This window comes from Tachypleus tridentatus, chromosome 7, assembly GCF_004210375.1.
Source record: "Tachypleus tridentatus isolate NWPU-2018 chromosome 7, ASM421037v1, whole genome shotgun sequence".
NCBI classification, from domain to species: domain Eukaryota; kingdom Metazoa; phylum Arthropoda; class Merostomata; order Xiphosura; family Limulidae; genus Tachypleus; species Tachypleus tridentatus.
The window spans coordinates 35,128,855-35,151,115 of record NC_134831.1 but is presented as its reverse complement, the minus strand read 5'-3'; the positions used below and the strand labels follow the sequence as shown (position 1 = coordinate 35,151,115).

The 22,261-nt window shown below is 33.3% G+C and overlaps 1 protein-coding gene across 1 annotated transcript in view; it reads left to right on the top strand.

The window, feature by feature from the left end:
• Window positions 1-14,907, top strand: part of LOC143255420 (uncharacterized) — a 30,516-nt gene extending 15,609 nt beyond the window's left edge. Inside the window, exon 3 of the mRNA XM_076511055.1 lies at window positions 1,682-14,907. Coding sequence (XP_076367170.1) covers window positions 1,682-2,618 — 937 coding nt within the window. The 3' untranslated portion in view covers window positions 2,619-14,907. The remainder of the gene's footprint in view (window positions 1-1,681) is intronic.
• The last annotated feature ends 7,354 nt before the right edge of the window (window positions 14,908-22,261 follow it).

Genomic DNA, 22,261 nt, shown 5'->3' with positions numbered 1-22,261 from the left:
ACCTTCACACATTTTCGAACACTGCAAGTCAAATAAACACAACATAACCATAGAAAACACTCAAATATTAAATAAAGAAACAAACATAAACAAATGCAAAATTAATTGTACAACTCAAGCCCAAAATAAACCAATACAAAGGAACACCTTTATACCTACATTAGAAATATAACAAATAGTAATAATAAAATAAATAAAATTATATATTCAAACATCTAAGCACACCCTCTACATTCCGACACTCAGTTACACAACCCCTTTCAAACATGTGGTCAGCTTCCAGTCAATTACCACTTCCTTTCTTTGTGAACCTGACGATGACCTAAGAAGGTCGAAACATTGTTCGCTTCTCTACATGAAAAATTTTCTTAACCCAAACGAGCTGTTTTTACATATATATTGGAATAACATGTATGATTTTGATTTCCTTATCTAAGAAAGGGTACTGATTTATTGGAAAGGGTTCAGGGTAGAGCTATTACGGATGTGATTTTTTTTATTATAGTTTAACAAGATTATCTGGGGACACACTGTGGTAAAAACCTCTGACATTTTCAGAATAATGTGAATGAACACAAGTCTAAGATTTGTAAAAGATGGATGAGGCTCCCACTAAGACAATTTTAGTCCTCTAATGACTGGTGGAAAGAGTTGCTTTAGCAGTGATGGGGCCCACACTTTACAGGGCTTAAGAGAGAAATTGACAAATTTCTGGAAAATAAAGGATATGTGTGCAAGACAGCCTTGATTGAGTTCCCTGCTAGTACAGCAGTAAGTCTACAGATTTACAGTGCTAAAATCAGGGTTCAATTCCCCTTGGTTGGCTCAGCAGGTAGCCTGGTGCGGCTTTGCTATAAGAAAAACACAAACACACATCCTTGAATGATCAAATGGTTCTGTGTTAACCATATGATATCATTTGGTTGAATTTTTCAGAAATATTTAAGTTTTGATGTTATTGCAACATCTACTTGGTAGTTGTGTCTAGAAAACATCATGCTTACATTTAAATGTAATATGGTATATCTGGCATAGTATTTCTAAAAACCTCTAAAAAACCTAGCTTCTTTTGGGCAGCTGAAAGAAAATCTTGTATCAAGGTTGTTTTACTGATTTTGAGAGCTTCACCAAAGAATCAGTATGACTTCTTTTCAGTTTCCAGAGTGGAGCTCATATTTTTCCCAACTTAAAAAAATAGAAATTTCACTAATATGTTGTTGTATAAGTGTAAAATAATTGTTAACTTTGCTTCAGGCAAAGCATGGCCAGGTGGGTTAAGGAATACGACTTGTAATCTGACAGTTGAGGGTACATATCCTCATCGCACCAAACATGCTTGCCTTTTCAGCTGTGGGGCATTATTATGTGACGGTCAATTTCACTATTCATTGGTAAAAGAGTAGCCCAAGAGTTGGCAGTGATGATTAGTTGCCTTCCCTCTTGTCTTACACTGCTAAATTATGGACAGCTGGCGAGATAGCCCTCGAGTAGCTTTATGAAAATTCAAAAACAAAACAAACAAACTTTGCTTCAACGATGTAGTACAAAACAAAATGTATAATTTTTGTAAAACTCTATTATGTTTCCCCAATTAACAATAATAAGTTTTTAATCATTTTATAGCTTATTTGTTCCTTTTAAGGTTTGTGTCACTTTATTTATCCAGACTTTTTAATTTCAGAGCTTGCAAGTTGTGGTACCAGCTTACCCGTTCTAAAACACTCTGGAGATTTGTAGATGCTACAGATATCAAATTAACAACTCAACAGTTAACAAAGCTTGTTTCCAGACTGACTACAGCAGTTAACCATCTTTACATATGTGGTCTGGTGTTAAATGAGGTACCATTTCTCACTCCTGGTCTCATAGCCGAGATTTCCAGAAACTCTCCAGACCTTCAAACCCTTGTTATAGAAGGTGCTTTTGTTGCTAAACAAATCAACTGGACAGATATAACAATTCAAGATCTGCCTCCAAAACTGAGAACACTTTCTTTACGTCGATCATTCTTTCATGCAGATCAGCTCTTCTGTTGTACTGATTCACCTTCTGGTCCTCAACTGAAATGCTTAGATGTCAGTCATTGTTGGTGTATTTCTGACCATGACATGCCATTCTTCACAAAACTTTCAAATTTACAAGAACTTTATCTTGAAAGTTGTGACTACATCAGTGATGATGGAGTATTTATGTTTGTAGGTAGGTTAGAAACATTAACAGTTATTGATATTGAAGGTACAAACATTTCAGATGATACTCTACACATTATTTCAGAAAGGTGCCCTAAACTGGAGAAGCTGTTTTTAGGAAAAACATGGGTTACAGATAGAGGCATAATGACCCTGTCAGACAAAGTATTCCCATCTTTGAAAATGTTGTGTCTAAGTAAAACAATGGTGACCATCACTGGAATAAAATATCTTTGTGAATCCCAGAAGACATTGAAATGGCTGAAAATTAGTGAAAGCAAACTTTTGTTACAAGATGTAATGAGTGTATTACCTTTATGTAAAGTATATAGGAAACAAGTTACTCATCTTTCCTCCCCAGAGAGTGACATATGTGAACATTTTTTGGAAAAAATGTTTCAATTAATGCAATCAAGTACCATCACTTGAAATCTAAAACTGTAGGTAATATAGGCATTTCTAGGCTTATGTACTGGAAATCTTAATATTTCATCCCTTCATTTAGTATTGGAAGAATGTTTACATGTGGAATATTTTTGGTTTGTTTGAGGTGACATGTATGCAAGGTTTTGAAGTTGTATACATGCAGTTGTTACATGTATTTTGAAGTTGTTACATATATTGACAGTAATTTGTAAATGTGATGATTTAGTAATGCAAAAAAGTATTTAATCACATTTCAACAAGATATGGAAAGGATAAGAAAAACAAGAGTTAAATTATAATAGCTCCAATTCTTTGCTGTTCTCAGTCATATGAGAATTAAAAATAACACAAGTCAGTTGTATCTGTATCAGCTTGGTGGATTAGTAGGTGATCACTGTAAGTGTCAAGGAAGTTAACTTGCATGTAATTGATAAATATATACACATAATGATTGTGTCAGGAGTTTGAGTAATGTCTGTTGATAGTATACTCGTTGATTGATCAAATTATTTAACATCAAAAGAAACAGAGCTGATTGAATAGTGAAATTTACCATTAGATTAATCATCAGGCTCATTCAATTATTCTCATATAAGAACTATTTAACTGGTACAATTGAAAACACTCATTTTGATTAGTTAATTATTTTTGTGAGTCACGACCCGAGGTGATAATAAGATAAGCATCTTTGTATTAATCAAAAAACAGTAAGAATTAGAAATAATTTTCAGAACATTAAGTGATTCATTTGGGTTTTGGATAAATCATTTATTTTACCTGACAATAATCAGTATCTATAGGTAATTAATTATATTTATTAACTGAGTTAACTTTCCAACTCTAGAGTCATATCAGTACTTTTGCTGTTGCTAAAAGTAGGATAGGATTCACAATCAGTTTCCTATTGATGGAAATGGTAGTCTATGATGGAGTTGTAGATAGTGATTATTTGTTTATGTTAGGGTTATACACTTTCAAGTGTATGCACTATAGTCTGTGATCCAAAACCATCTTTCAAGTTTCTGCTTAGAATTGGGTGATTTAGTGGAATTTGAATACTGATTAATTTATGGGCTCAGTAATTTGTAACTAATCTGTTATTCTCTTGTAACACTTTGAATAATCAGAAACATTAATTTCTGAAAGTTGATTATTTTTACATCATTAATTTTCTGCATCCTGGTTCAGTCATTTTGACCAACTATATAATCATAAAACTTGCATATAATAACTCTTATTGTAGTAAATTTAGTTGTACAAAATTGCAAGCTTTTAGTAAACATTAAGTTTGTCATTAAAAAGAAATAGATTTTTTAATATTATTTTACTAAAGATTTGTGTGTGAATTTACAAATCCTTTAATGAATCAGTCTGAGTGAAAGGCAGTTTTCATACTAATAATAAAATAATTCTCTTTGAACTTACGGTTTTCATATTTTATTTGCATAATCTTTAGATCTTCCTAAGTGAGTATCAAAATTTTTGATAAAGGTTATACTTTAACAATGTATAGTGAAATGAAGAATTGAAAAATACATTTAAAAATCAAAACATTTTCCTTCTACTATGATTGTAAATTATGGCAATTATTTATCAGGCAGGCTTGCATTTTGTAATATTTTGACACCTGTTTTCTGTTTACTGCTTTATTAGAGTATCTTCAAACTGTGACAATCAACATATTCAGAAGGAGAACATAGGGTAAACAAAGTATCTGGTTTTATTGCATGGTGTCAAACCACTTTAAGAGCATTCATTAGTGAGTGATTGCAAGAAATATTTTTTTTTTTTTTCAGTGGAGTAATTTTAACTTACCTAATGTCTCTTTTTTTAACATTTTGGTTATTTCTATTAAAATATACATAAGAACAAGAAATCTATCACATACCCTAGCTAATAAGCTTATTTTTGCTTGAGAATGTACTTTAATAAGACTGTTTTTCACCCAATGTTGGTTGTTTACATAATGATTCATGTAGCTATCAAATACGCATTTTAAAATGCAATGAATATCAGTCACCAAAATACAATGTTCCAGAACTACTATGATTTAACTGATCTAGCTATGTTATTGATAGGTAAAAAAATAAATTAAAAAAATTACTCTTTGGAGCACTGACTTCAATGCAAAACAATATTTGTTTGGAAACTTCTACCTTTTCAGCTAAAATTTAAACTAAAATGTAAAACAATACATTAAAATTTACTTATTCTATTGGTCATAAGCATGTTCAAAAAGTATTTCAGAAAGAATTATTGATACACCTTGAAAGACAGAGATAGGAAGGCATATCATGTGGATGTTAAGAATTTAGTATTTTCTCAGTAAAGGTAAGAGTATTGAATGTTAAGATTTTGCTCTTTTGGCTTGTCATTTTAGTGTGAGTTTGGAATTAGTTGAACACTTGAAACCCTAAAAAGGGTACAAAAACTAAAATGGGGAATTTAAGAATGCAGATATCACTCAAGGAAATGAAGGTAACATAAAAATTTGAAATATATCATGTTTTTTACAAAACATATTTAGCACAAATTTCAAATGTACTCTGTAAAAAGCTTGTGATGTGCACTTGGATCTTCCTGTACACATAGGATTAATTGATTTAGTCATTTGGATTAACTGGTTATTTTTAGTGACAATAATTCCTGTAATCACTACTTGTAAGTAGTCAGTTAATTGCCCAGCTGTATTTCTTCTAACCTTTTAGTGAAACTAGCATATAATCTAATTATTATTGTTCATATCAGGTCAGACATCGAATCTCAGTTTGAACTTTTGATCTAGGTACTACTTAATTTACTTTATACAGTTTAGAAACAGGAATTAGATTGAATTGACATTTGAGGTATATTTTTTCTTGTTATATATTTAATGTTTGGTCACTATATAGAATTATGACAGTTGAATAAAGTACAGAAATGATGCTCAAATAAAGTGATATTAGATACAAAATGGCAGACTAAAATTTTATAATGAAAAATCAACATGATCCTTCTTGCCATATTTGTAGATATATCAAGAAGGTTGTGTCATAGCACCACCATATGATATAATACTTTATGGAATAATACAAGATTTGGTTATATTTTATTAACTTTCATTACACAATGACATAGTTATTTTTTATTCTTTTATCAATAATAACTGTTTCTTCTATTTGCAATTTTGAATTATTGCAGTATGTTTAAGTGCTTGCTGTTAGTTTTCTTAGCCAGTTCAATACTTCTTAATGTTTTCCCCTAATGTACTTATCCAACCTTATGGCTAAACTAGATGAAAACCTGTTTCTGGTATTGGGTGTTTCAGAGAAATGGCATGGAAGAATTCTCTCTTCATTATGCATTTTTTTCATAAATACTGTAAATCATAGTATCCATTGCACATGTAAAAACTTCAAATATTTAACTACTTTATTATTCTCACTTTCAAGTATAGTTTAACTGTTTTGTTGGGTGTGAAATACTTTATTTTGAAAATTTTGGACTTGGTTCCAAAATTATCAGAATACCACTGGCAGTTTGTTCTGACAGTTCTGGATTACTAACTTCATATTGGTGGCATTAGAATGTAGGAAAGAAAGATGCAGAGCAGTACAAGTCTTGTACTGGTGAGATACATCGTAGATTACTTATCAAACACTGCAAGTAAGCATGTAATTTTCCAACATTTCAGGAACACAACCTTGCAGATTAGAGATACAAGTATAGTTTAATTCTTTTAGTGCTGCATATTGGAGCTACAAGTATAGTTTAATTCTTTTAGTGCTGCATACAGCTGTGGCACTTTGTTTCAGTCTTTTAAGACTATGAAGAAGTCTTTTTCCACATTTTAAACACTGGACTCTGCAAGCTCTCTGTGCACATGTTATGACTTGTGTATTTGGTCTGCACCATATATTTCATTGAAAGGAGGTCTGGAGTGAAATCCATCATCTCCCATTTCTGAAAGCAAATGAAGTTATTTTTCACTGCTATTATCCACCCAACCTCCAAAATTTTCAGTTTCCCACAGACCCTTGTGAATTGAAAGTTCAATCTAGCACTGTCAGTGTCTGGCTGGTCTTGGGGAAGTGAGAGAGTTGTGCTAGTTCTTCTTGGCTTTTACTCCATTGATCATTGGGCCTAAGAATACAAATGATTGGTCTCATTTTGTTAATATTTTACTCTATCAGTACCTCGATTCTCCGAGATTCATCTGAATGAACTTTTTTTTTTTAAGTGGCATTGTGATGTTTAAGTTTGGGATTTTTATATTTGGACTAGCATAAACTTTACGTGTTTTGCTGAATCATACAGGTTTTCCTCGTCATCTCAATTCTATAGTTTTGCACGCACACACAAGCACGCACACTATTTCATAGATGCTAGTTACCTCTGGCACCATCTTTTCAACTGACAGAACAGCACACTCGGATTCTACTTTTAGAAATGTCTAAGGCAGAGGATTAATTTTTCCGAGGTGCGACTTCTGTTATTGTTCCAGTTCATTATGTCATCAATCAGAATATTTTGTTTTTCATCATGTATGTCAGTTGGGCTCAACTGATTCTCATCTGACTTCATGCTATGGAACGGAAAATTCAATTTCATACTACCCGATTTTCTTAAGATCATTCTTCAGTATTGAGAAGTTGTTAAGTCTGTATTCTACTAAGATACTGTGTTCCATTTCTTCACAAATGCATCACTTGAAGGAAGGAGTTGCATGTACCAAAAGTCAAATTTCAGAGTCTGTGCATGGATGATGAGGCTTCCCTACACATTGTTTTAGTCCTCCTTACTCTTCCAAAGGCAATGCCTCATGGCATGGGCTTATTATGGGGAAAATCATCAACTTTCATTCTGATAATTCTGTGGTGGTGTTTTGTGATTTTGAATGAAAAAGCACATGGTCCAGGACTTCTTGTTTTTGAATATTGGACATCCTTTCTTAATACTATTTTTTTCATATCAACCTACTAACTTGTCATGTTTCACAGGTGATGAATGGAAAAGCAAATCAATTATCACGATTCTGCCAAGAGAATAGATGCTACAAGCTTCTGTTGGTTTGACTCTCATCTTGCAACTCTGATTTGTAGGTTGGCCTCTCATTGGAACACCTAACTACTGGTAATTTGTTTTCTATTGCATGATCTTTGGGCTTTGGCAGTGATGCCATCTGTTGAGATGGGATGAAATTACTATTTTAGGCCTTTTCTCCAATTCATGTTACCCTAGGTGCTATGATTTGCCCCAACCAATTATTGGGACCTGTTGACAGCACTAGATTGGCAGCTACACCCTGGTTTCTGCTTTTTCACTTCTTTCAGGAGTGCCCATATCTTCCACTTCCTTCTCCATTTCTGTGGAGATAGCAGTGATTTGACAGGGTTCACCTGACTATCCAGAAACTCAAACTTGAAGCATAGAAGTTATGCAGTCTTTCAAATGACATAAGAGTATAATTTCTTAGGTGCCTCATATCTGTCTCTGTTTTTTGTTTAATCACACAGTGGACATTTCTCAATAGAAATGACACACAAATTGGAACAGGGTATTGAGATGAGTTTGAACCCACTTCAATCAGAAGTACCAACCATAACTCGTTTTTTGACCTGGCACTTTGGCAAAGGTTTTTGCACCTTCCATAATTGCACTGTATGTGGTAGCCTTATCAACTACCATTCTATACTGGCACTTTCTGGATTCCTCAAATCACTGAGAGTCCTTTGTACCAAATGACCTTTCCAGTTACCTAACTGATTACATTACATATCCTTTCTCTTCATCTGTTTGTGTCCTGATTCTAGTATGCCATGTATTGGCTGTACTTGAAGATTTATACTTTATTCCAGCTAACATTTTGGACATGATTTGCACTGTGTCTGTTCTACTGGTGCCCTTAGACCAATTCTTCTTATGCAAGATACTCAGACAAAAAAGGAGATAATTGTTTTTACAGATTCAGCTGACTACTATTTTTCACTTCTATGGCTAATCAGATTTCTATTGTTATTATATAAGTGAGAGTGTTGAAGGTTTTGTTGCCTGAACTAATACCTTTTGAGATACTAGTTAGCAACTTTATATTCTGGGCTTTCTTTGAAGGCAAGGAACCTTCTGCAAGTCATGTCTGATCATATTTATTATATTTCTATGTCATTAGCAGTACAAATGAATTGCTTTTAAAAATTTAGAGAACTTTGTTCACCCATTGCATTGTTCCTTGGGAATTTCCAATGCACATTAACCCCAGATTCTACCAGTGGAGCAAGTGAATCCTTACCACATCCATTTTCCAGTCAGTGGGATGGCAGACACAGACTTTTCCTACTGAATGTTTGAGTGAATTCTTTCAATTTTGGAAAGGAAAGTTAAAAGTTGGAAGCCATCCTTCCTAAGTTCCTAGATGTTTTTTCCAGGATGTTGGTAGAAAAGGCATCGGCCTATGCAGGAGTGTACTCATAATACTGGTTTATATTTTTTACTTTTGGATATAACCCATCCTTTTTTTGTATCTATATTGGTTCTTTATATTGTTCATGGAAGAGGGTCCATTGTCTTCTCATAATTCTGAATGCAGAGTGGTTTTATTTCTGGGTTCTTGGTTGAGCACAGTTTGTTCCAAGTTCTCCCCATAATTGCAAGGACAAGTTGAATTTACCTTCTGGTAGTAAGGATGAGTTTCATAATTTCAGATTGGATGAGTTCTGTTTCCTCAGGTCGAGTACATCATATGAGATTCTATTATTCTGAGCCTGGAGTGTTGTCTTTTGGACTTCTTTAGGTGGAGAAAAAGGTTTGTCTACTTTAGTATTGCTTACTTTCTTGTCAGGATTTTGGTGGCTCAGAATGCATCAATGAGGTATGGGTCTGCATTCACTCATAAGTGTGTGTGTGTGTCTCTAGCACAGATAGCCCTCAAATAGCTTTGCATGAAATTCAGAAACAAAAACATATCACAATCTAAGTGCCCTAGCCACCAGTGTGGGATATAGAGATTATGGCCCAATAATTCTAACCCTGAGCAGTGGAACATGAGCTATCTGGTTAAAGCCTGGCCTATAGTGATGATAAATCATGCAAAATTGCACCCACAATAGAGGAATTACGTTTTGGGTAAAAAGCATACTTATTCTGATTTGAAATTATTTTTTTTAATTGAAAATGTATTTCTAATAATATTTACCTCTTTTCACTCTCTCCCACCCCTTCTTCCCCATGAGAAGCAGTGATAAACATTGGGATTGAGTCAGTCTTGAAAATGTGGGGTTCTTGTATACAGTACCAAACTAACAAGACAGATCATGCTGGACACAGCTGGAGAGTGTCATGAGACAAATATTGCTAAGGGCAGTTGAATGGAGTATAAAAGACTGGAGCAAGTCAGAAAAATCAGACCAATGCTAAATTGAGCAAAGGAAGAAACTCTAGAGGTTGAGTAATATCTCTAAGTGGGAGAGAAGGTAAGTATTATTGGATGTGGAAAAATGATAATTTTTGTATCACTGTCTATGAAAAGGCATTCCATGAGCACTAAAACTGCAACAAAATTGTCTTCAGCAGTTAAATCATTTTGTGCTGCATACCCCATTCCTTGGTTTTTTATGGAACAGTATGTACATGACTTTCCTTTATCAGATCCAAATACATACTGAGCAGCAGCATTGTTTACAGATTTGTTCCATGAACAAAAACTTTTTCACAAGAGCCACTAAAGATTCTTTGTCAATAATTCCAGGTGAGAGAATGATACCTTATAGCTGTTGCTTTGCAGGACATGGAGCAAAACAAACAAACCTTCACAGTATCATATTCAATCCATGACAATTATTTCTACTTGTTGAAGCTTTGTTGTTTTCTGTAGATCTTCCCCTGTTGATTTTAAGCATGTTTGTCCTTCCTGATCGTGAATTGTAGTGTATTCATCTAATTCTGCCATTTGGTGTGACAGTTTGCAGTCATATAAATGTGCTGCTGCCATTACACAGAAGCATGGTTCCAGGGCAACATTTTTAACATGACAAAATTAATTAAAAAAAAAAAAAAAAGTGGCTTCTGGGTGCTAAGCATCAATTAATTTATTCCCATGGGTATTTGAGCTCAGGAGTATTCATGTTGTTGGTACATATTACTACACTGATTAGAAATTGACTCTGTAATAAGCTCCACCATCACTGTAAATAATCTGTAACAGAAACTATTAAAATATCAAGTATTCCATCTAATTCTGTGGAAGGGTGTGGTCAGTATTAAAATACTTCTAAAGTGCTATCTTTAATACCAACAGTTACTCTTCCTTGATTTTAAAAAAATATCAGGAGCATTTATTAGAATGCAAATACTTGATGTGAGAGCTATCATTGTCTAGTAATGACTAGCTACCTATAGGATCCAGTGCTTATTTTTCCAACTCTATGACAGTAGCTGGTACAAAATGCTCTCTCACTTAGTCATCAAGACATACCAAGGATACAGGACTTCCAAACATTAATGGGCAAGGTAAAGTGGACAAGCTTCTTCAGCTGCTCTTGTTTCATATATTTAATTTTATATGTTCACTAGTGTTGAACAAATTACAGTATTTGTATGGATTTTTTGGCCAAAATTGAAACTGTAGCCACTGCTTTGATGGAATCACTGCATATTTTAATCATCACTTCTTCATGAAGGTGTGCAACTGATATATAGAGCTGATATGTGTTTGTCTTCTTTCATATACACAGTTTTTGTTAATTGTTTAGGTACTCTGTAGCCACCACCACCACCCTAAATTTTATCCTAAATTGTAGGGTAACCAGAATTTAGAATAGGCAAGTCAGGTGCAATTTTGGGACCATGCTATAGGCAGTTATCTTGCTCCCTGAGCTATTTTAGCTGTGTGTTCCCTTTTATGGGTAGCAGAGGAATAATTGGTAATTTGTAAAAAATTTTCTCAACCTAAATGAGCCATTTTTACATATACAATTGGTAATTTGATGATTTATTTCTCATATGCATTGGTTTAATTCCTCTTCATTTGTCATGTATAAAACTTGGGGAACAAACTCCTGTATTCCTCCTATCAGTTGAATAGTTTGTCTTTATCATTTCATCACTGGCTTCTGTTGGTTCTTTCTAAGCAAAACTAATTGTGGATACCACTACCAAGTAAATTTATATAGTATTACTTTACTTGGAAGCACTATCTTATGAATAGCTTCATATTCCCATAACATTTTTCACTATTCTTTAGTAAGACATTATTTATAAAATAACTATTCGGAAGAGCTAATATCAGTGGTTTTAAGCATCTTTCCTGTTTATAATGAGAAGCAACTTGAGCAAAGTAGAGAGAATATTTCAGAAGCATTTTCAGCTTGTCAGGGCCATACATGAGAAGACAAAAAGTATTTAAACTTGTTCTTTTGTGTTTTTATGAATATTAAATTTCGTGTAAATATATACTGATTTTTGTTTTTTCAGCTAAGAATGTGTAGTGAATGAGTTGTTTTACAGATCTGAAATATTTTGTGGGATTCCCTGGGTAATAATAATCAAAAGAAATTTAAATTTGTTTTCTTATGCAACTAGCATGCTTTGTGAATAATGTCTTATGGGTGTATGGCTTTTTTAATTCCTCCTAATTTTGTATCTTGTCACCTTGTATCAAAAATTCTAACTATCAAGTCAGTGATATTCCCCCTTACAATTCATAATATATACATTTTGATAAAAAATTACAAACTTTATACATTTGTTTCTACTTGTTTTTAAGTATGTACTAAATGCCTTTACAAACTTTATACATATGTTTATACTTTTTAAGTATGTACTAAATGCCTTTACAAACTTTATATGTATGTTTATACTTGTTTTCAAGTATGTACTAAATGCTTTTGGTCACATATTACCCACAATATTTACTTTCTCATACCAGAATACATATCCATATTATTGTGAGGATTTGTTATGAAACCAAATCAAAACTTTGTATGTCTAAATTAGTAATAAAGATTATATACCTGAACAATAATTTTAAGCAACATGTGAAGTGTTCCTTAATTCAGTTATTTAAGTACATGTTATGAATAGCAGGGCAGTTGTATCTTTAAAATTTATCGAAGACTTCAAGACTGTGGTGCTGTTTAAGCAACAGTATTGTTTCAAGTGAATCTAATAACCACAGATGATCCACCCAGTGATTTACTGTCTAAATCCCATGCAGTATTTGTTACAGTATCCAGCTCACCAAGTCATTGTGGATCTTATAATTTGTACTTGTTTTGTCTAATTCCAGAATGATGGGCATCTTTTCTTCCATAAATCTCTATTTAAAGCTGAAATGCATTATGTACAAGCAGTTATATCTTTTCATTTTACCCAAGTTATCCATAGGACATGCATTTTCTGATCTCAGCAATTCTTGTTCCTTACAGATAAAAAAACTGGTTGACTCTAATTTGCTATTGAATGATGTGTGTTATCCAGTCAGAGTATTTGTACTTTCTTTCCAAACAGTCCATTTGGACTTCTAGTGGAAGGAAACATAAATGAGTTCAAATGACTTTGATCTCATATTCACTACTAGTTACACATAGGTCGAAGACAAGCCTGTTCAAAACCAGTCATTTTGAAAGCATTTGTTATAGGCAAAAGATGTAAATGCTTGAAAGAGTTCTATTGTATACTCAGATCTGAATCTTATTCTTCTGAAATCAATCTCGGTTCTTTGCAACAAAATGGCAATGTGCATGTTTCAAACTGAGGTGTACTGCCCACAAACTGATCTTTTCTTGGGTGGGAAGCCAATTTGTTGAAAAACTTTTCCTGGCGTTTTGTGGAACAAAGTGTTTTAATTTACACTGTAGGCGTAATGTAATGATGATTTTTGCAGCTTCTCCATAGTTGTTTGTGTGCACATTCCATTATTTTCTTAATTTATTGTGTGTTTGTGAGTTTTTCATATTGAATCCTAAATTTAATTTGTCCCAGTTGAACCTCCTACTACAAATATGCAGATACTGTGGTAATTTAGTTTGTTTCTTCCCTTAAGATGAGAGTTAAGTCTAAGATCCCCTTACACACCAGCTGAGAGTTATTCCAATTGAAGTAAGTTTAACCTACCTTGCTAATCAGGAACTTTTTTAACAACTCAAACTACCCTCCTGGTAGCACCATGTCTTCTGTGGTAATCATTTCCCTTCAAGTCAAAATCAAACCTGATACCTCCAGTGCACCATGCAATTGTTCTGTCAAAAGAGCTAAAGGGTGAGCACACTAGCATATAGTAATAATACACTTTTTTAACAACTTCAAATAACACAACATCCAATGTTGATCAGACAGGTTTCTATTCAAGAAGGTAAGTATAAATTGATATCCAACCAGCTGCTTTTGTTCTGAAGGGTTTAAAAGTCTTCTGGACTAAGATTACACTTCCATTTTCAACTTTTGTTGAGAAATAATGAGTCGTATGAAAGTTCAAGTGTTTTACCTGTAATTTTACGTCTTAAGGATAAAATATCGGAGGGCATGCCTTCCTCGTGAGTGAAATTGGAATATTCAGTAACTGTTTTTTACTGGTAGTTTTAAGATTTATATATAGACATACTGATTACAACTCAAAGAGGTTATGAACTCATTATAAAAATTAGTGACTTTTGTTTAAGAAGCCTGAAGTTTTATCCCAGTTAAAAGTGGAGTTTTATACTAGGAGTAAGCACAGCACTAATAGCCCATTGTGTTGCATTGTGCTTAATAACAAACAAATATATCTGAAAGAATATTGCTTTACTGGTGATGATGGAGAGCAAGGCTACTACAGTTGATCATATTGTGTGATTTATTTGTACTGTATTTTGGAGACAATAGAATGGCTGGATATAGGTTTAAGATTTGAAAAAGATAGCAAAGCTACAACTAAGACAGTTTTATCTGCTTAACAGAATGAATAGCTGTCATCTGTGTTGAATGTGGCATAGTGGCTTCTGTTTTATTTATGCTGAATCCTCAAAATAATAGAAACAAAAGAGCAAAAGTTTAAGGTTCTAAAATTATGTATGAGACTTTAATTAAGATAGATTTGTTTTTATAACAGGGTGATTAATTTATGTCTGGGTTTCTCAACCTGGGTTCCATGGATTGGTTTTAGAGGTTCTGCAAGCAAAAGATCTGTATCACAAAGACTGTTTTGTAACTGTCATGATTTTTCCCTTTCTGTAAGTGATATAAAAAAAGACTCAATCTGTTCAAATTTAGTATTTCTGTTGATTATGAATGTAATGATGGTGGATATCAGGGAAACCTATTAGTAAATTGTAAAAGAAAATATATGGTGTGGTGTGTGAATTTATTCTAGATTTCTCTATCAGGTAAGCTTGAAGGTATAAACATTTTCTGTCACATCAATTTGACAATAGTAGAGATTATTTTATATCAAATATCATAGTTCTTGGAGGTGGTAAATGAGTTTGAGAAAATGTGATGACTAGAGAACAAGGTGTCACGATTCTCACACTATGGGAGGTTAAGGTTGTTTTTAAATATTTTTTCATGCATCTCATAACTTCAAACATATTAAGTGTAATATTCTAATTTTGTTTCAATTTCACCTGAAATAATAATACAACATACGTGATGTGTTTCTCGTGTGTGTGTGTGTACAATAGGGTTCCAATTTCAATAAATTTTCAAATAAGGGTTCCATAGTAGCATAAAGGTTGAAAGCCTCTGTTATGGAATGAGTTGCAAGAGGCAGTACCTCTGAGCAGTTGAGAAGGGTGATAAATGATTTTCTGTGAAAGTAAAATGGATTCAAATACTTTTTCTCTGGAGTAGAGCATACAGGAAACAGTATTGATAGAACAATTAGCCATTTCTTGTCCTGTATGTCATTTAATTCTTCACTTGGTTGTGTTTGTGAATTTGAGAATTCTGTGTTTTTGATATTCCATTTCTCAGGTTTTTTCTTTTAAGAATTATGTATAACTCAATAGCTGGAGCCATGTATTTGCATATTCTCTGGAATTATGGTCAGTTCTTTTCTTCAGTATTTTTGTATATTAGATCATTTTTTTCCTTTTTTGTGCTTGTTAGTCCATTCACAGTTTCATGTCCTGTTTAAGAATATACTGATAATTTTCTTCTTGTATCATCCCAAATTGAATGTAACTCAAGCAGTCTGTAGACTTTGTGGAAGACCATACTAGTGGCCCTGAAACCATTATCACCTTATGTTCTTTCAGCATCAAACTGATGAGTCCTGAGGGTGTATTTTACTTCAAGTAGTTTCTTTTTATTGGTAAACTAGCCTTAGAGAAAGTTCTAGAACTAACTCCAATTTGTTCTTACCACCATAATGTGTATAGGTTTTTCACAGTTTAAATGGAAATGCATTAAATACTGTAATTAAAGAAAAATGTCTTGTTATTGTGATTGAAAAAATCACTTTAGTCATCTAAACAGTGTATTGTAGCTAGCAGTTTGGGTAGCATCTGTAGAAATATTGAGTACAAGACAAGGGATATTATTGCTTTTATGTATAAATTTCTTGTGAGACCTTGTTTAGAGTATTGTGTACAGTTTTGAGCTCCCTTCCTCAAGGACATTGAATTGTTGGAGAAGGTTCAGAGAAGAACCACTAGGATGCTACCTGAGATTGCAAGAGTATCCTATGAGAAGAAACTAAAATTTTCTAAACTTGTTTTCTCTGAAGAGGAGAAGGGTCAGAGGGATTTTATTAAGGTGTTTAAGATTATTGAGGGTTATCTATAATAGATTCATTAAACATTTTTGTGTTTAGCCATGAAAACAATAGAAAAGAAGTCTTCTATAGTTAGAACAGTATTACCATTAAAATATGGTGGTTGGCTCTTGAAATGAGCTGCGTCAAGGGTGGTAGAGGCAGAAAATTTGAGTTTCAAGAAAGATTGGATAGTATTCGAGTAGTAAAGGATGGTTATAGGGTTATAGTTGGGAGCTGGAAGAGACATCCTTGATGGGCTAATAAGCTCATTTTTTGTCCCATTAAAATTTTATGAATTTATTTATGAAGCATATTTCAAATTGCTATTTTATCTCCTTAAAGTTGATTTGTAACAGTTTTTCATTTTAAAATGATGTCCCACTGAAACATTATTGATAAAGTCATCAAAGCCAATACTAAATAATTATCCAAGACTTCCCCTTTATATATATTAATATTTCACCCAATTAATTTTACTCAAACTAATTTTATGGCACTTACAAACTTACTCTCACCATCATGAGCCTATGATACTCTATAAAATTCATCTTTGTTTTTTCATTGCAACTTTTACCTGGTGATAACCTGATAATACGGATCAACATGCTTTAATTATTAAAATTATAGTTTGTCTACTGTAAAAAATTATTACAGTGTTATTTAATTCATTGTTTAATTCACTAGTTTCCTCACTAAACATATGACCATTTTGTTTTATTAATCTAATTCTTATCAATTTCTGTATCCTTTTCTTACATGTAAGTAACAATTGCTTTTCTAGTAAGCCTAGCACCTGGTACCACTGTTCTGAAGGTTTGATGCATAACATGCTTAACCTCTGAAACTGAAAATATTGTTGCATATAGTTAATTATGTTTGTTAAAGTTGTTTTGAAAGTGGAGTGCTTTAGCTTCTGCAAATGTTATTTATATGAACTAATGAGTGAGAGTAGAGGACAAGGTATAACAATATGTCAACTGCACTGTATCTGCTATATCCAGTGCTAAGAAATCCTTTCACTCAATATCAGCTCAGTTGGGATAACACAAGTACAGTAATGACTGATATGCTGTGAACTAGATTAAGTTTGAAGTGTATACGAGGGCTGTTTGAATTGCGGGGCTCCAGTTGGTTCCAGGGAAATCCGCTTGGTGTCGCTAGGTTCGCACAGATCAGCTGATTACGACGCCATTTCCCGATTGCAGATATCTTCATTTGTGTATTAGCTACGCGGTTTTAAGTGAAGTGCAATTTTTTCGTTTGGCGGATTTCAGAATGAATGACCTGAAGGAGCAACGACTCACTGTGAAATTTTGTGTTAAACTTGGAAACTCTGCGACTGAAACTTTTGCTATGCTTAACACGGCTTACGGTGATGTTGCTATGAAGCGTACAGCATGTTTCAAGTGGCATGAACGTTTTAAGGATGGTCAACAGTCCATTGAAGATGATGAGCATCCTGGACGTCCTTCCACGTCATCTGACGACCCACACGTCGACAAAATCGACACCCTGGTGCGGGCAAATCGACGTCTGACTGTCAGGGAGCTTGCTGAAGAGTGTGGGATATCAGTTGGATCTTGTTACAAGATTTTTACTGAAAAATTGAAGATGCACCCCGTTGCTGCGAAATTTGTGCCTCAGAACTCGTGAGTTTTTGGCCAAACACTCGATCATTGTTCTTCCTCATCCCCCTACCCACCTGACCTTGCTCCTTGAGATATTTTCTTGTTCCCCAAACTCAAAAGACCCTTGAAAGGAAGAAGATTTGAGACAATTCCCGAGATTAAGGCAAATGCGACGAAGGAGCTGGAGGACATTACAAAAGAAGCGTACCAGGACTGTTTCAATAAGTGGAAACACCGTTGGGATAAGTGTGTGCATTGGGAGGAGAGTACTTTGAAGGGGTTCCAGACCTGTAACTTCTAAATAAAGTACATTTTGTTTTATGACGTCAGTCCGCGTATTTCTTGAACAGCCCTCGTATTGTATATATGTCTGGCTTGTCATCTGTATTGGCTTGAACCCTATTATCTGTAGCTTAGCAACTTGTCTTTACATGTATATGGCTTCTTTGTGCTTGGCTTGATTTTTAATACCATAGCAACAGAAACTTGCAGGACTACTTGCCTGCTTTGGTAACTGATTGGTAAAATTGTGTAATGGGTACTTAGTAATTAGGATCACTTGTTGGGTACATTAGGCTTAAGAATTTAGTGCTGTTACATCTGCTTGATGAGAAGAACAGGTGAGTGTCATGATATTGAACTTACTTTTGCAACCATGGAAGACAATTAATTGTAAAAGATTACTTAACTGAAAATGAAGATAGAAATGTACATAATCACATTCTAAGCATTTTAAAAATATATTCTGTGCTTCTAGTCCTTGTTATCATTTTTAACACTTATTATTTCCAGGTTTCATATTAGTTGCATAATTAAGAACTCAAGGTGTTTTTTTCCAACTGGATCCTTAGTCTGTTTGGTGTTGTTTTTTTTTCTTTCTAGGTTCAGAAATTAGTTTTTTTAAAGTACTTAGGTTCTAGTAATCTACATCATTTGATCAGGCTAGCAGTATTATCCTTTCCACGTTTATATGGGCCTTACATCTCTATTTGGCATGTTAATTATGAAAGGCCACTTCTGCTTCCTTTTCTCTATGAAGGATAGGTACCTCTTTACTACCTCAAGTTTTTTCTCCATTTTGGTGAGGGCAATCTATACGCCAGGGTAAAAGTAAAATTATGGCATTCTGATTTAGTATTTTCAAACTAACATTTAATTCAAAGAGAAGATTATTATCACATTCCATATTTTCTCTGTACTTCATGTGGGTTGAAAGAGAAAATATTACTATACAAAGCTGGAAAAGCACTATGTGGAGGTGAGGTAATAGCAGTGTAATATTTTAGTTGGTAATTACCCAAGATATTTTCTCATGTCTCAACTCTTTGGCAATTAAGTAGAAGATTGTAACATGTAGTGTATTATGTGGGAATAAGATTTACATAGAATACATTATTGTAAATGACAAAAGGGGGAAAAATGGAAAGTTAAAGTTGAATTTTTAGTAAACATAGAGAAGTAACAATGTGTGTCATCTTGCACACAGGTAATGTTGAGTATATTTTTTACTGTTATTAAACTCAACATAGATCAAGATGATCTGTTTAATTTAGTACATATTTCTTGAAAATAATTGTATGGAGTTTCAAAACATTACACCATTATCTCAGTTCAAAGAATATCATAGACATGATGGCTTAACACTACTTGTAATGTTATATTTTTCTGCACATTTTAGGAATAGTGTTTATTGGGGAATTAGTATATGTACAAATGCACTGGAAAGGGAGGCCAGCACACATTTTGCCTCCATAAATTTGATGTGTTTAGGTTTTTTCACACTATAAATTGAGTTTTTCATTCAAGATAACTTATTTTGATAAATAACTTAAAATTCCTAGATTTCATTATAAAATTAGTGTTGGTTGCTGTTAAATATTCTAAGTTTGGATTAGAGCTGTTTAAAGTAAAGTACATACTTAGATCCCACATAGAAAGCAAATAGATGTCAACCACAGATTGGTTGTTTTATATTGAGACTGCTTATTTTAGTAGGCAGGTCTTGCTTCTTGCATTGTATGTATGAATGTCAAAAAATTTTGGTTAGTGTAGAATGTGCAATTCTACTGAATTAGTATGCATCTTTTAATGTCAGTTTTAGTATTTTTTAATAGATTTGAATAATCAATTGTCTAAGTTTCTTATTTAATGACTTTATCAGTAGTCTTTCATCTAGTAAAAGGGTTGTTTTTAAAAGTTGTCATAAAAGCACTTTTATGAACATAGTTATAATTAGATACTAAGTAGATTGATGTTACCAGTTTGCTTTAATCTTGGTCTTCCTAAATCTTGAAATTAAAAACTGTTTTTAGTTGCCAAGTGAACTTGGTGTAATCACTATGTTCCATTTGTTTAACAGAAAATATTTTGATGTTAGTATGTAATGGGTAAAGGTAATGAATTTTATTGCATGCAGTTGTATAAAATAGTTGCACTGTTAAATCCAGAGTACTGTAGCATCGCTGAATATGAAATAAAGTGCTCTCTCTATCGTACTTCTTATATTGCTACAAAATATATGTTGCTTTAAAAAAAAAATTCATGTTAGGATACTTGAAAACTTAAAAGCACTGAATTACAATTTGTCTTAGCAGACATATAGTAATAATGTACTGTCAGTACTGAGAATAAAAATGATCATACATTCCCTGATTGTAGGTTTGTTTTTGTATGTCTTTTAAATTGTACTTTTTTATTGACTAAAAATTACAATTTCGTTAACTCTCATCCAAACATCCATAACTTTAAACTTTCTCTTTTTATGTCTTAATATTTATTGTACACATCTGGTCTACATCCAGGGTTGGTCTTTTTAAATTACGCTTAAAAAAAAAAGATAACCCTACGATACCACTCAATATTTTGTGTATACTTAACGTGTGTGTATCTTCTAAGACTTCAAATATTTAAACTCATGTTTCCCACAGCAGCTTTTTGTATTTTAATTCAATGTACAAAATACTGTGGATCCTGAGTTTGCTACTAAAATAATCTTTTATGTCTGGGGAAATTGAAGTCAAGCTCATTGGAATCTGTCACAATGTGGGCGTAGTAATTGGATATATTTCAATGTGATAGGACTAGTAATCTGTTGGTGCAGAACCCAACTCTTCACCAGATTTGCTCGCCCTTTCAACCGTTATAACGTTTCAAACGTTATAAGGTAATGTCCAGTCACACTGTTCAGTCGGATAAGAGTTGCACTAAAAAATGGCGATTGGTAATTTAGCTCTCTGCATTCCTTCCCTCTATCACTTGTAAATTATGTACAGCTAGCGCAAGTAGCCCTCGTGTAGTTTGTTTATGCGAAGTTTAACGAAGTTATGGCAAGCGTTATATAGGCCTCAGTTGTTCGTTTTTTGTTGTTCTTTTTCTTGATGTTTGTTTCTTAAGGTAATTGAAAATTTTCAATATCTTGTTCTCACCGTCTTTTTAAACATTTTATAAACTGAGTTCGTTACTGGAAAGAGGATCAGGAAAAGTTTTAATATGGCGTGTGTAAACGATTTTTTATTCTTTGAATGTTCTGAAACGAGTTTTTATTGAGTGCTGAACACTTGTTAAGGTAGCGAATTCTTTGCTACATCCGGTAAGCTTTTATTTTTTAATCTAGCAACCAGAATAAGAGCACTAGCGACAAATCTAACGAATCCATAGAAAAATCTAGCAAATTCTAACAAAATGTTATGAATTTCGGTTAATAATTGAAGTTTTAAAGTTTAAGTACTATTATAAAATATGTCTCAGTTGGTAGCTACAGTTTGAAAATGGTGTCTGATGCAGGGGAATTAAACTTCTTACCACATATTGTGCGTGTAAAATCTCCCCAAAAGTAGGGTTTTTAATTTTTTTGACGTTCTTATCTTCAACGATGGAAACAAATTCTGAACGAAACAATGTAAACAATACACTTGATTTAGTTTTTATTCGTTATTAAATTTATGTGTAATAGTTATACTAGATGTAATTAAAGTAATATTAAAAGTTTATATAAGCTAGATACGTACATAAAATGTATATATAAGAATAAACTATATTAGTGTGAGTAAGCTCTGACTAATAGTCTTGAATTTCGATTAAACTGTTTTTACTCGGCCATATCCACATTTCATTCATTAAAAAAAAAAAATTAAGACAAAATTACATTTAATTGTAGCCATGAGGTTTATTGTTTGAATTTCGCGCAAAGCTACTCAAGGACTATCTGCGCTAGCCGTCCCTAATTTAGTAATGTAAGACTAGAGGGAAGGCAGCTAGTCATCACCACTCACCGCCAACCCTTGGGCTACTCTTTTACCAACAAATAATGT